Source organism: Rhinoraja longicauda, chromosome 16 (assembly GCF_053455715.1).
Source record: "Rhinoraja longicauda isolate Sanriku21f chromosome 16, sRhiLon1.1, whole genome shotgun sequence".
Taxonomy (NCBI): domain Eukaryota; kingdom Metazoa; phylum Chordata; class Chondrichthyes; order Rajiformes; family Arhynchobatidae; genus Rhinoraja; species Rhinoraja longicauda.
In genome coordinates, this window is record NC_135968.1 from 20,101,855 (window position 1) to 20,117,935 (window position 16,081).

Consider the following 16,081-nt stretch of genomic DNA (forward strand, 5'->3'; position numbering starts at 1 on the left):
TGGAAGGCGAGGACAAGGGGGACTCTGTCCTTGTTACAAATGGGGATAGGGGAGCAAGAGCAGAGCTGTGGGATATCGTGGAGACCCTAGTGAGAGCCTCATCTATAATGGAAGAGGGGAACCCCCAATTCCTGAAGAATGAGGACATCTCCAATGATCTCAGAAACAGAACCCTGCTGTAGAGTGGGGACAGACTGTAATTTACCTTTCTCAGCCCTGATTTAGATTAGTTTAGAGACAGTGTAGAAACAGGTCGTTCAGCCCACCGAGTCCACGCCGACCAACGATCACCCATACACTAGCTCTAGGCTAGACACTAGGGACAATTTACAGAAGCCAATTAACCTACAAACCTGTACGTCTTTGGAATGAGGGGAAACCGGAGCACCTGAAAAAAACCCCACGTGGTCACAGGGAAAACGTACAAACTCTACAGTCAGCACCCGTAGTCAGGATTGAACCCGGGTCACTGGCATTGTAAGGCAGCAACTCTACTGTTGTGCCACTATACAGCCCTGATGAATACATCTAAATCCTTAGGTAGACACAAAATGCTGGAGTAACCCATTCCTTCTCTCCAGAGATGGTGCCTGTCCCACTGAGTTACTCCTGTATTTTGTGTCTACCTTCGATTTAAACCAGCATCTGCAATTCTTTCCTACACATCTAAATCCTTAAATTGATTAAGGAGATAATATTTGTCTTGTTTCACCAAGGTCACCAAAACATTTGTTGTGCCATTATTAGCTTTTTGTTCCAACAGCTTTGAAAGTAAAATATTTTTTAAGTTGCGGGAATAAATTTGATAATGGAACAGACCATGTAATGTCATAGACCAGCATGCTCACTAATTCAATCTAAAAATCATGGACAAAAGAAATGCTGCACATCTTTCAAAAATATAACAACGAATCAATCTACTCTCACTTTAGGGAGGACCAGCGGGAGGGCCGCGCCGCAGAGGGTCTAACAAGTTGGCCGTCCCTGCCGCTCGCAGCAGGAGAAATGGAGCCGAGGTCAGTGCCTTCTCCCTGTCCACTCTCGCCCACCCACGGCCCACGTGGAGACTCTCCACGCCCGGCAATGGGTCTATGCCATTGCCAGCATTCCTCACTGCAGATTGCAGCCGACCTGCAGGACACGCTTCGGCTCCACGAAAGAGAGGCCCGCAGGAGAAACGGGACCGAGGTTAGTGCCTTTTCCCTGCACCCCCCGCCCGCACACGGCCACAGGGACACTCCCCACCCGGCAACAGGTCCACGGTTGGGCCGAGAGGGGAGGGAGGAAGGATGGCGGTGAGGTGAAGGGGATGGGGGAGGGGAGGGATGGGGAAGGGGTGAAATCTTACTTCTTCTTGAGAGGCCAGGTCTTCTAAATCCTCTAACATCCTTTCCACAAATTCTTCATTCAGCAGAATCTGAAAATAGTTACAATAAAGTTGAGGGACACAATATATATTTTCCATATTACTGCAGTTTGAGCAAAATACTGGAACACAGCTTGGCATTATTTTCATTGAAATGAGGTAACATCACAACAAACTTGTTTTCAGTTTTATTTTACAATTACACCATTGTGAACATACTTGAAGCTAAAGTGTCTCAACATTACAGGAACACTGGTGACAAGGAAGGTAGACACAAAATGCTGCAGTAACTCAGCGGGTCAGGCAGCATCTCGGGAGAGAAGGAATGGGCGACGTTTTGGGTCAAGATCTTTCTTCAGACTGAAGAAGGGTCTCGACCCGAAACGTCACCCATTCCTTCTCTCCCGAGATGCTGCCTGACCCGCTGAGTTACTCCAGCATTTTGTGTCTACCTTCGATTTAAACCAGTATCTGCAGTTCTTTTCTACACTGGTGACAAGGATTCTGTCTAAATTAGATCCATCCTTAAAAACGACAATGATTCTCTACCAAGGCCGAAGTAGCTAATTCAAAAATAATGTGGGATTTTTTAACCAAGCCTAAAATGCAGAGCCCAGCACTTTCAGTTCTTGGAAATTTTGGTATTTCATGAACAGTCTTACATGTTTTAATTGAAAACAATCCAAGGACTTTCCATCATAATGAAAGCATTTACAGAACTTGCTGTGTTTAGTTTAATTCCTCAGAGTCCTCATTTCTCAAATACCCACAGTAAAATTTCTAGCATGCAATTTCTGAAGTGTCAATTCCTAAATTATTTGAAAACCTGAATATATGGGGGGGGGGGGGGAGGAGAATTGAATGAATCAGTCAACATTTCCAGAACAATCTGATCTTGTGATCTACCCACTGAGTTCTGCAAATGATTCTTATTTGAAATACCTTCCCACAGACCACCTGCATGTATATGATTCAATAAGTATTAAACAGCATTAAAAAAACATACAATATTTAGTCTAAAATACATGAAGTGCTGAGGCATTTAAAATCTATCATCGAATTCTTCCTCCCTGGGCTTCATGGTAACCATGTACAATCACAGAGCAAGACTTCAGATCACTCAATCCACATTGCTACCAGATTATTTATTCCTTTTACATCCTGATACCTTATTTGACAAGTTTGTGTTATATGCCATTTACCAAATTCCACAAATATAATGAACTGCCCCCCTCTCTCTCTCACAGCACATTCCATTCTTGTTATTTTGTTAAATTTAGGACTTTGCATGAAGAACGCACAACATCTATGGCATCAGAGCAAAAACTGCCCAACATTTATCAAATAATTGAATATTTAACACTAATATACAAACTAACCAATATATTCTTGTGAACAAAACTACAAATTGAGGTTCTAGCCATTATAAATAAAAAATATTATTCCAGTACACATTTTAGCATAAGTATGGATGTTTCAAATAAACATTGGCTATTTATCCCAAGCTAAACATATAGGTTGAAGCAGGGCTCTGATCTTAATCATCTCTTATCCATGTTCTCCAGAGATGCTGCTTGACTCACCAAGTTACTCAGATTTTGGGTCTTAAAGTACTGGTGTTAGTTTATTATTGCTATGATTATAATTAGTTGGGTGTGGATAGTTATTTAACTTCTCAATGAGGAGAAAAGCAATTTGTGGATTTGCATGTTAATTACTGGTGTGTTATTTGCCCATACTGAGTAAAAGGAAGACAAGGCAATGTAGCAGATGCCCACCTGTAGCCATGGACCATGAGCTGCATACGGATGTTCCTCTGTAGCAAACGCTCCTTCAACTCCAGTAGAAACAAATGTGATTGCTGTATCTCCTGTGATGCTTTTGTAAGTAAAGTGCCTTCCATGTAACAATCTACCTCTAAAATAAAAACAAGCAAATTTTTTCAATATCATGGACTTGTGTATTCTTCCAAGTCTTTTTAGGATCAAACAATTTCTGGGAACCAGCATAATACATTGACTTGTTTTCATTCGGGTTGTAAATGTGGCCTGTGCATGCATGGTGGCTGACTTGCTGGACCATGAGAGTTGATGGTGTGTACATTGGTAGATGTACTTATTATCAGATCACCTTTACAACCAACACCAAACCTTTGGGGGAATGAAAAACTTGCACCTTCATACAGCTATTAAAATGAAGAAACTAATATCAGAAGCACTTTTCATAATAATTCTTCTAATGATAAAAGTGAAATCTGCATCAAAGCTTACACTGACTTATTTGTAAATTATAATTACCTTAACTGTCTCATTGTTCCCCTCCTCTCCAAGTTTCACATTTCCTAATATTAATCTAATTACTGTCCTGCAAATTAAAATAAAAGTAAATGCTACGGGGACAACCATTCAATCAGTAGTAAAGAATGGCTGTGCTGGGAACTGGGAGTAAGAATCTCACAGCCTATTAACCCCTAACCATGTTTTATTTACAGTGCTTGAGGTTAATGTCTTGTGTCATGCAAATATTTTAATATTGAACTGTCCCATGTGACATCTCATTTGATTGGAAATAGATTGAAAAGTCTTGAACAGGTACATGATAAATAATCTGAAAACTGTAATGTCCAGCAGCTTCTTTCCTACAACCACTAGGCTATTAAACACAACAACCTCCAAATAGGCGCTGAACTACAGTACTGAACTACAGATTTGGGGGGCATTATTTTTTACTTTACACTATTATTGTATATGTATTAGTCCGTTTGTTTTTTATAATACATATATATATTGAACTTTTTTGTGGTTTATTGGGGTTTTACAGATTACTATGTTTACATATCTGTTGTGATGCTGCAAGTAATAATTTCATAGTTCCATTTCAGGACATCGATATATATATATATATATATATATTACTAATACTCTCATTTATTAATATATATATATTTGTTCCCAAAGTACAGCCAAAACGGTACACGTTAGCGCAACAATTTTAGGCCCACCTTACTCACCATTGGCCTGCAGTTCAAATGGTTTAATATTTTAATTTTTTTCTCACTTTTTAAACTTAAAAAAAACCTTTAAAAATTTAAATAAATTTGACTGCCTCTACCACCCCCTCCCGCCCCCATCCACGTGGGGTCCGGCATGTCCTGATTGGCCTACCTCCGTGTTTGACGTTACAACGGATCCGTGCATGCGTAGTTGGGGCCCGGTTATCTAATATTTACGTACGATAGCCGCCGGATCCGTGCATGCACAGTTGGGGGAGGATTGCCGCTTGGAGGGGGGGCGGGACCCGCCCAAGTGACAGGAGTGGCGGCCAATGAGGGGGAGGGGAAGGAGAGCTCTCCTGCGCACGGGACCGGAGAATGAGTGGCTCCCTCTCCCTTTTCCTCTCCCCCCTCAACCTGCCCCCGGGGGAGTTTTAAGAGGGGTTGAGGGGGGATGGAGTGGGTGAGTGTCGTCAGTTGGGGGAAGGTTGCCGGGCCCGCAGGAGAGGTTTGGACGGAGGGTTGCCAGGCCCGCAGGAGAGATTTGGACCCAACGGGTCCACGCCCGGCTGGTATGATAATAAAACACCTTTCAACACTTTATAATTAGAGTGGCTTTGCCTCCAATTTTTCCAACCTGTACCAAAGTACTTTAATCCTCATCTCCAAGGCTGAAAGTGAGCACTAACATCTTGTCATACTTGATAAAGCCATGCAACTATGGATTTTCTCTGATCCTTACTGGGTGGAAAAAACATTTATTGTGTTACAAAGGAGGTTTTTTAAAATTGAATTTATTTCGGAAAAACTTAGTAACCGTTCACCTCAGTGACAGTGGAATAAGAGTTCCTGATTCCTGGTTGAATTTAAGGTGTACACTCTCCAACTGCCTGGTGCGGATCAATTCATGTGGTACAATAGCAGCAGAACTTTCACTCTCCAAACTATCTTTCCTAGTCCTAGAAAACAGAATAAGGAAACAAATTAAGATTCATTTGTGATAGTTTAATATGAGTTTTGAATATATTCTTTATTGATTTCAATCTAATAAAAATCTTGAAATGAGGGGCAACTTTTCCCACGTTGAAGGTGATGGGTATATGGAACGCCAGGGGAAGTAGTTGAGGCAGGCACAATAACAACATTTAAAAGTCATTTGAACAGGTACATGGACAGGAAAGGTTTAGAGGGATATGTGTCAAACATCGGCAAATGGAACTATCCCAGATGGGGCATTGTGATTAGCATGAACAGGTTACGCCAAAGGGCCTGCATCTGTGCTGTATGACTTGGCGACATCAATATCCAAGCACAACTTATTAAAGTGAGTCAGCAGACTGCGGTGCAGAGGCAATCAGCTCAAAATAATCAAACTCTGACCAGCAATTATTCACTCAAAGCAACTGAATTCCTCTTTTTAAGATTTTATCTTTCTGTACATATTATGAAATGATAAATACACAACTCTGTGTTTTTGTGTTACACTTAAAGTAAATTGTCAGGAGTGATAAACTGAAACGTACCAAACCAAACCTCAAGTTTCCAGCTCAAGAATCACTTCATACCCTTAGTTTTCAAAGACAGTTCAGAATCATAAACGGCATTAAACCCAATGGAAAACTAGTTTATGAGCACTATGCACATCTCCACAATGAAAATTAACCCAGTAATATCCTTTAGATCATTTGCTTGTAGCATCAAATGTTCACTTCCATATAACCAAATCTGATTAAATTGGTGGGGTAGTAGAGAAGCAAATATTCTTTAAGAAGAATATAAACAAAATAATCTGTTGCAAGCACACACTGAATGCAGCAGGTGCAATAAAATAACAGGCATTATGGTAGTCTAACAAATTACTTTTCCATTGTGCAATTATAAAATATTTAATAAATCTTGATTACAACTTCTTATTGCTCCATTCCAAAGTAGATTTAACAAATATTTACTTGAAAACTAAAAATGAATAATGTAATTTCAAGCTGCACTGTCTTCTCTTTTAAAACTTTTTTCAGAATTCTTGTTTTTTTGAAAAAAGTATCACTTCTTCTGATATCTCATCCAAATAATTATTTTTGTTGCTTTGGTTGATTGTAACAAAACCCACTTTCATTCCAAACCTTTGTTTTCAGAAGATCTAGTTGCATGTTCATCAGGACCAGCAACCTTGTTACTCTAAAATGGTCTGAGCGGTGCAACTACAATTCTGTCATTTGTGCTTCTTTGCGAACTTTTATATGGTACAAGACTCTTCAAGTAGACATCAAAGTGGGATAGAAAGGAGATTATGGATGTTTTACATATTGAAATGGGGTCACATTGCCTCGTGGCTTCAGGATCCCGAGTTTGGGTGGTCTGTGTGTAGTTTACACATTCTTCCTAAGACCCCGTGGATTTCCTAGAGATTCTTCAGTTTCATTTCTCATATCAAAAAAGTGCCAGTATTCTAAATTAGTGCAGGTGGGTGTCAAAAGATGTTTTTTAAATGAGGTTGATGGGCAATCGAGAGAGAATAGGTTGCATAGGGCCATATGGAGGCCCTATGAGGAGGGTGAAATAGGTTTGATGGAATTGTTCTGCTGGGAGCTGCCATGGATTTGATAGGCCAAATGGCCTCCTCCTGTGTTGTAACAAAGGATATTGTAGTAATATTTTCAAAAAACGTGGTACAATGACATAGGTTGCCTCATTGTTCTGGGGATCTAGATAAGATTCTGACTTTTAATGTGTGTATGGAGTTTACATCTTATGGTTATGATCCCCTCATGGGTTTCTGCCAGGTGTGCTGGTTTCCTCCAATGTCCCAAGGACCTATTGGTAGGTTCTTCCCAACAATCATGTATTCAAGAGAGAGTTGGATATAGCTCTTAGGGCCAACGGAATCAAGAGATATGGGGAGAAAGCAGGAACGGGGTACTGATTCTGGATGATCAGACATGATCATATTGAATGGCGGTGCTGGCTCGAAGGGCCAAATGGCGAACTCCTGCACGTGTTTTCTATGTTTCTATCATCAGTGTATTAAATGCAACCTCCAACTAAGTTCTGAACATATAGACTTGTAGGGCATTGTTTTTGTCTTTGCACTATTATTGTTTGTTCATCTGTTTTTTTTAATATATATACTGAATGTCTTTTTGTTCTTTATTATGGTGTTTACAGAGTACTATGTTTACATAGCTGTTGCAAGTAAGAATTTCATTTGTTCCATTTTGGGACATATGACAATGAAACACCGTGAATTACCACAAATAAAGATATATGGTGTTACAGCGGAGAGAACAAGTTGCAGACTACAGAGAAAATAAGGAGCGATCATGGGATTGCTCTGCTGAGAGCCAGCGGGATGAATGGCCCCCCTTTGTGTCTTAATGGGCAAGTCAAAGAGTAAAACTGCTCTCCAATATGCTTTGCACAATAGAATAGTTAGACGGATTCAATTTGGCATTCTAAAGTTTTAGAACATCATGATGTTGTTGAGGGAAAATCCAGTTACACATTCGGTTCCAACAATGTGACATAAGAATAGGGTTGGCAACGGACTTTCATTCTTAAAGACTTAAATTCATTGTTTTGAGAGTTTGAAAGTCTCCAGATCAAAAATGGTTTGTGCAAAAAGAACAAGATTGGAAATGCCTGCATGAATTTGCTTTCTTTCAAAATGAAAAGGAGAAACTTGGGAGGGACGTTATGGAAAATGTGTGCTGAGAGATCACTGAAAGACGTGAGTTAGTACATGAGGTGCATAGTTAGGTGTGAAGTTGGGCAAAGTTTCAAATTATTAATTTGGATGTGTTGGGTAGAATGAAAGTCAGGGTCATGAGCACACCGCAAGTTGCACCTGGGAAGGGATGGGAATTTCATTTAAAATATGCTGAACTGCATTGGTAAATATTACAGCAACTCAACCTAATAAAGAGGGTCTGCAACTAAAGATTAAAAAAATATTAAACACTACCATAGCCAATTCTGATAAGTTGACTAACAATGGGAAAAGCAGATTTAAAGCTTTTAATATGGTGCCAATTTGAATTAAAACATCCTGCATCTGTCGCATGTTAAATTCATCTCATTTTACATGAGCTGAGGGGGAAGTAAGTAGGTGGGTCACATAGATTTTGTTTCCATGGCACCCCAAAAAATTAACATGAGAATTTGATTTACTTATTTACAACTGCATTATAATTACTTCCGACACCAACACCAATAGTCATGATCCTGCATAACTTAGTTCCATGCACTAAAATCAGCACTATTTGCAACATCAAATATCAATGAATCCTATTTTCTCTAACCACACATACCCTCAACTCCAAAGATGCTTTGTCAAAATATATTTGAACAGTGTTTATTACTTTGGGGCTTTAAATTGAATAATTTTCCGATCTACTTAAAAATAAGGAACATACCCTTTCATATCCAAAATTCTCTTTCACAAAATCTCTTTCATATCCAAAATTCAAGCCAAACACTAATTCCAACACGGATCTTTTATAGATGGCAAAATTCTGAACTTTTACAATGAAGAAAAGGGAGTGCTTCTGAGGAGGTGGAAGTGAAGAAGTGAAGGAACAATTCTTTAGCATTCTTGGTATATTTATAATGGAAAAAATGCTGTTGTAAAAGGCCATTAATGCAGTGAAGGTTTTCCAGGCATGTTACAAAATAACATCTATGCTATCCTGTATATGAAAGGAAATGAAATGGTAGACTGTAACCTACTGTACATCTCTCAGCAATGTATTTCAAATGAGAAAAATAAGATGCTTAAGCCAAACCTTTGAAAACATGGTGTGTGTTGGAAGGAACTGCAGATGCTGGTTTACACTAAAGATAGGCACAAAATGTTGGAGTAACCCATTCCTTCTATCCAAAGATGCTGCCTGTCCCACTGAGTTACTCCAGCATTTTGTGTCTATCTTTGAAAACATGGGTTACACCTCAGCTGGAGTGTTTACTCGAATGATATAGTAGGCCCCCCTTGGTCATGACTGACCATGCTCCAAACCTCGGCTAGAGCAGCGTCGCTTGTGGCTGAAGAGACCATTGCGGGAGTGACAGTCTCTGTCGCAAAGGTCACATTTCATCAGGTTTTCTTCCCCCGTTTTGAGATGTTGGTTCAGGGTACCTCTCCACTCGTGCGGTCGGCTGCAAGGCTCTCCCAGGACTCCACATATTTGGGATTTTCTTCGCTTTGCTCCTGAAACATGCCTTTGGCTCCGCAACAGAGGAGATCTACCTGTGTACTAGATCAGATGGCAAGCTTTTCAACCTCACCCACCTCAGAGCCAAGACAAAATCATGTGAAGGTCTCATCAGAGACATGCTGAAAAGCTTGCCATCTGATCTAGTACGCAGGTAGATCTCTTCTGTTGCGGTGCCAAAGGCATGTTTCAGGAGCAGAGCATGGGGGTCTATTGCACCTGCCCACTATGGGCAGAATGGTATAAGGGATGAATTTTGGGAAAGGTTAGACTTTTATAACTTGGAGTAAAGGTTAGGAGAATGTTGGATAGATGTCCCGGAATTTTTTTGGAAACAAATTTTGAAATCTGGTATGCTCAGTCTGAATGGATTATGGGAACAAATTGAAAAAATAAAGGGATTTAAGGAATTGGATAATACTTGAAGGATTTAATGTGCAAAGTTACGAACAACTCGCAAAGTGATGGGACTAGTTGGATAATTCCATCATAAAGACAACACAAGCATCTCCTATGATCTATCAGTCATTGATTCTTCTGTGCTTTAAGTAATCATTCTAGTGCAGAGTGTTTATCTCTTCTCCAATTCCACTTAATCCAAGTGGCAATCTTTAACTGCAGCTTTAGTCACAATGCAATTTATTTTCACTGACAGAATATTGCAATGGCCCACTTAAATGTTCACCGATTAAAACATAAATAAACCTGAAATTTAAAACTACCATAAAATACTCAAATCTGCCCTTTATTCACAGATTATACAGATGTAGTTGACTTTTAATTATAGGGGGCAATAGAAGTATCTTCTCAGATAATGCAAAGGAATCTAGAAAACATACTAGGGACTTTCCTTAGTGTCCAGCACCACCTACTTCTTCAGCAGTGTGGCCTGATCTACCCAAAGACCTTGCACTTGGATCAATGTCAGCAGATGCACACCTACCAACTCCACCTCAAGGTCCTACCCTCCAACTGCAACCTCAACAAGTACTTGCGCGGGGTCCATGAATGCAAATTGAAAACACTGACAGAGCCCGGCCTCCCTTCTTCACTTACTAATGCAAAGTATGCATGGAGGTGGCCAACGATCTGTTCTTAGGAGCTTACCCAATGCCACAGAAAACAGCATTCGCTTTTCATCCCCACTAACAGACTGGGTGATGCCCTCTCATGTTCTCAGTGCAAAGATGAGTTCCTCTCCCACATGATATTGGAAACCAACAAAACGCTTTGCAACTCATCCTGATGTCGTCCCTGTCAGCAGTAACCACCTGTAAACTCACCTCGGCATCATCCTAGCCCTACATCACATCCAGAGAAAGCAATTACTAAACACGGCATTCCTGCCTGTTGCAGGTCTGTCAAGTTCATCAATGATTAGGCCCGGAAGTATAGGCCTTTCTCTCACCTCTCATTTGGATAATCCACAAAACAATAGATTAACTGCTGGATTCTCACAAGCTGAATGTAGTTAAGGTGTCACAACATTTGTTTTATTCATCACAATTATAATTTTAAAATAATTCCAGCTTCCCGTTATAAGCTAAAGCAAACTTTACTGTGTCCCGACCCATCCTTTTTCTCCAAAGATGTTGCCCGATCCACTGAGTTACCCCAGCATTATAAGAAAATAACTGCAGATGCTGGTACAAATCGATTTATTCACAAAATGCTGGAGTAACTCAGCAGGTCAGGCAGCATCTCGGGAGAGAATGAGTTACCCCAGCATTTTGTGTCTATCTTCATTGATCCTGACATGATCTCTTCCAAAAACTGTCGGCATTCCTCACCTGATTGTGCATTCATGTTTCAAATATTAGTAGAACAGTTCAAAGTATTCCTGGGACTTTTATGTACATTGATGAAAACCAATTGATAATACTAATACAAATATGGTATTTTCAGAACACATACAAAGTTTGTACAAACATTAACTGAGCAATCTAATTTTACAAACAGAACCACCGAAGCAATGACCAAATTCAATTCTGACTTTTCAACTTCAGTACTGCACAGAATGGAACCTTTCCAGTTATTTCTCATTCAACTCTGTATGCGATAGTAATGATATGCAAATAACACACAGCTGACATTACAAAATATTTTAAAAGTGTAATGAATTCTTTTCTCTACTACCTTTGTGAAGAAGATTTACTACAAGAATGTATATGTAGCCGGCACAAATAGCTGACTTGAAAATTCTCAGTTTAGTTGCTCTTCATTTTAGTGAGGTAGAGATGGCAAGAGAGAAGAATTAAAAAATATATAATCTGAGAAACCGAATGGGAAAGTCCAAGATGAACTGTGCATTATATTCTTACCTTTCAGTCTGCTTGCTCTGGAAATGGCCCACTGATTGCACTAGTCTATGGAAACATTATGGGTAGATTTGTACCAAAAATTATCACAATGACCATAATTTTAAAACAAAGCTACGTAGATTTACAAATAGGATTAACCTTTGACCGAAAATATTTCTGGTTGTCATTTTCAAAGGTTGAAACATTTTCTATTTCAATCATCTGAAGTTAGATCCAAATTATAGAAAAGGATAAAAATATGTTTCATGGAGTGCAATATCATGTATAATGTTGGAAGTTTACATAATGGTAAATATCAAAGTAACATTAGTCCTGCATATTACAATGTGCCTTAAACTTAGAAAATGAGACTCTATATTTAAACAATCATGAACAATTCATGGGAGGAATTCTCAATTCACCAAAGTCAATACTATGAAAAAGGTTTTAAGGAAAACAGGAGCATGCCTCTTCAGATTTTACAACAGAGACATCTCCATCTCCATGACAAATCACATTTCTTTCCAGAATTAAAAAGCTAACATTTATTGTCAGAAACTCACTTCCAATTACATTCACAAGTAATATACCCTAAACCACACATATGACATCCCCATCCTTTCAAACATTCTGCATAGTTTGACCATTTATTTCACAATTTAATATTAAAATCAAAAGTGATAAGGGAGAAATTATGAAATGTAGGTAAACCAATATGCTCCAAAATCTTAAACTGTGACACTGCCCATCTGTCAACATAATAACATTTTCATGCCTGTATGTAATATTTCATTCGCACACTACAATCAATCTCAATATTTCAGGTGAACCCCGCATTATATCTGTTAATGATTCTGGCAACAGAAATTCACCTTTAGAAAATTCACAAATCACAAACCAAAATTTGAGATGGGGAATAACATTTTGTCACAACTACTTTGTGAAAACTAGTAAGTAAATAAACACAGAAGAAACATGTGTTTCTTAACACCTAGGCTGATGAGACAGCTTTATGTTATGGAAAATTGCATTACGGACAGTTTAGTAAGAATGAGACCTCCCCTCTCCCACTCCGTAATGCAGGGGTCACCTGCAACGGCATGAGACAGCAGCTGAGTCCACTCTCCCTTGGTGCAAGTAGCTAACTAAATAATCTAATTTACAGAACATTATATTTTGGAATTAGTCTGATGTGTACACAGAGACCCATTTTCTTAATATAAAATCAAGAGGGGAATACGCATGGGAAATGCACAGAATCTTTTACCCAGGGTAGGGGAATCAAAAACCAGAGAGTGTAGGTTTATGGTGAGAAGGGCAAGATTTAATAGGAAACTGAGTGGCATTTTTTTCCCATTCTTAGCGTGGTGGATATGTGGAATGAGCTGCCAGAGGAGGAACTTGGCAGGTACTATAACAACATTTAAAAGGCACTTGGACAGGTACAGAGACAGGAAAGGGAAATTCATAAATCTACATAAATAAGTTTCTCCTGGTTTGTAAAGGCTTGAGTAGGGGACTTCAGAGTTTGAGACTTAGAGAGCTGATCAAACAGAATTGTAATGGTGGAAGAAAGGACTATGAAAGACAAGCTGTGAAAAAATGTTGGAATGTGGTGATCTTGGAGGTTTGGAAGGATGAAAGTTACAGAGATAGAATGGGGCACGGGAAAGAATGAATTGGAACAGAAAGACAAGAAAAATACGCAGATGATTTCATGTACACTAGGTGCTAAAGTTGGTCAGCAAGCACATGATAAATGGGCAAGTAGTGATTCCTGTGAATTAGGAGACAAGAGCTTTAAATGGGGATGTATTTGCAGAAGATGAGATGCCAGTCAAGAGAGCATAGGAATAACCAAGAGATGCACACTGAACCGCAGACGCTGGAAACTTGGGTGGAACACAAAGTGCTGGAGAAACACTGCCTGACCCACTGAGTTAGTCTAACACTTTGTGTTCTACAGTGGAATAATTAAGTTTGGAGATTTTTTTTAAAAAGAACATTTCAGCAGCTAAAGTAAGAGACACGCAGAGGTGGGAAACAGGTGGTGGCTCAAGCTCAGTGGAGCATCAAACAAAGAGATTAATTCAGCTGTGAACAATGACCAGGGAGGGTAATGGAATGGCTTTTTTTTTAACATTATTCTTCAACATTGCCCATTTTAACTTGCAATTGCACAGCTGTCATTTTAAAGTCAAAAGATAATTACATTGATCTAGAACGGTTGTCAAAAATAAGATCAGGCTGGTATGATTGAATGGTTTCTTTCATTATTTAGCCACTTGAGGATTTATACCAAACAGCTTTTATTTTTCAAAATTTAAGTGAATTAAGATTTCAAAATGTTGAAATTCCATGGTTAGATTTGAAATTATATCTTGGTTGTCACTCCAGTAACATAATGACAACACTACTACTTCCGTATGTGAATATAAGACAACTGCTCTAATCTGAGTCTAATGGAACAGATAACAAAACCCCATTCTTGGGGGATTTTGATACTGAAGATTATTGTAAAATTTAGTTCAGCCATTGAACTATTGCAAACCAATTATAGAATAATACTGTTGTAACTCATGAGTAGTGTGACAAATATTCTGAGTTGGCAGAATGCAGGAGTTCCCAGTATTAAATAAGTTCACTAAAGAGGTCATATAATGGTCAATTGCCACCACAAATTTAGTCAATTAAAAAACAAAGCTAATGACTTAGCCAACAATTTGAAGTTTATTTTGATCCTATTTATATGGAGGATTATCAGCAGTTATTATACATAATGTTTTTTTTTAAATTTAGAACATACCTTTTGAATTTCACCAGTCAAAAGGCAGAATTATCTTTAATGTAAACCAATAAATGTAAACTTTAAAAGGGAATAGAAAATGTCCTTTAACTGCTATTTTAAACCAACTTCCGATTTAATATTCTTCTTCCCAAATCAGGGAGAGTGGCTATTTCTAATCTATGAATTCATAACTGACTGAGACACGGTGGCGCAGCAGTAGAGTTGCTGCCTTACAGCACCAGAAACCGGGTTCGATTCTGGCTACGGGTGCTTGTCTGTACAGAGTTTGTACTTTGTCCCCGTGACCTGCGTGGGTTTTCTCTGAGAACTTCAGTTTCCTCCCACACTCCAAGCCATACAGGTTTGTAGGTTCATTGGCTTGGTATAAATGTAAAAATTGTCCCTAGTGTAGGATAATGTTAATGTGCAGGAATCGCTGGTCAGTGCGGACTTGGTGGGCCGAAGGGCCTGTTTTTGTGCTGTGTCTCTAAACTAAACTAAACAAGATTACCTCGGTTAAACAAGTAACTCACTCCACAAGATTATGAACCTAGGAGCCAATAAATCATAAGGTATCGCCAAAGGTTACTCTATACCCAAATACGAAAATTCAATGTGGCAATTTACATTAACTGAAGACATTTAACCGAATAGCTACCATCTCCCAAAATGTAGCAGAATAGCTATCATCTCCCAAGAGGGATATGTATCCTTGGACATTAAAACCCAAAGTACAATACTACTGTTTCTAATCATTTTCCAAACATTTGAGTGAACCCATGCATGCGTTTTCTTCTAATAAAATGTCAATTGAGCTTTGGATGCTTTATATAAATAACAACATAGATTAAAGAGAAAACAAGTTTATAGAAAAAAAAAATTTAATGATCTTATTGAAATCGGTCAACCTTGATGGAGAAGATCCAACTTTGCTGACAAAACATTGTTACAATATTAGTTTTGTTAGCAAACTTTAATTACATCTACTGCTATCAAATTTACATTTACTTTCAAGCATTGAAAAAGACTCAAATTAGATATTGCTTCAAGCCATGGCAAGTCCAGATTTGCTAACTTTTGAAATGTTTGCAGATGCATTTTATTTCACTGTGTGGTAACTTACCCAAGATCACACCCCATTCATCATTAAGTCAACATTTTTTGCATACTTACCGATATTGCAAAATAGTTTATCCTCCAAGGAAACATTAAATATTTTAAAGCAGATGTCCCGTGATTGCTTAGCAGTTCCATATTACTGTTTAATACACAAGGGCATTAAGAACCATAGCATATTAGGATTTGGGAATGGATTTTATCCAAATTAGTGAAATAAATGCCATATAATGGGCTATTATATGACTGCAATATAAGATTAACTGTTCTTCTCAAATTATTTACCATCCTCCCTCTTTATCTTGATTGTGAAGA

General features: G+C 38.7%; 1 protein-coding gene across 2 annotated transcripts in view; it reads right to left on the minus strand.

Annotated features, from left to right (window-relative positions):
- The window catches only part of sufu (suppressor of fused homolog (Drosophila)), a 73,975-nt gene that overhangs the window by 5,540 nt on the left and 52,354 nt on the right, over window positions 1-16,081 (minus strand). For both annotated transcript variants that reach the window (XM_078413378.1, XM_078413377.1), the window contains 4 exons: window positions 11,884-11,928; window positions 5,183-5,317; window positions 3,145-3,283; window positions 1,349-1,417 (listed from right to left, as the gene is read on the minus strand). In XM_078413378.1, the coding sequence (XP_078269504.1) occupies window positions 1,349-1,417; window positions 3,145-3,283; window positions 5,183-5,317; window positions 11,884-11,928 (388 nt within the window). The remainder of the gene's footprint in view (window positions 1-1,348; window positions 1,418-3,144; window positions 3,284-5,182; window positions 5,318-11,883; window positions 11,929-16,081) is intronic.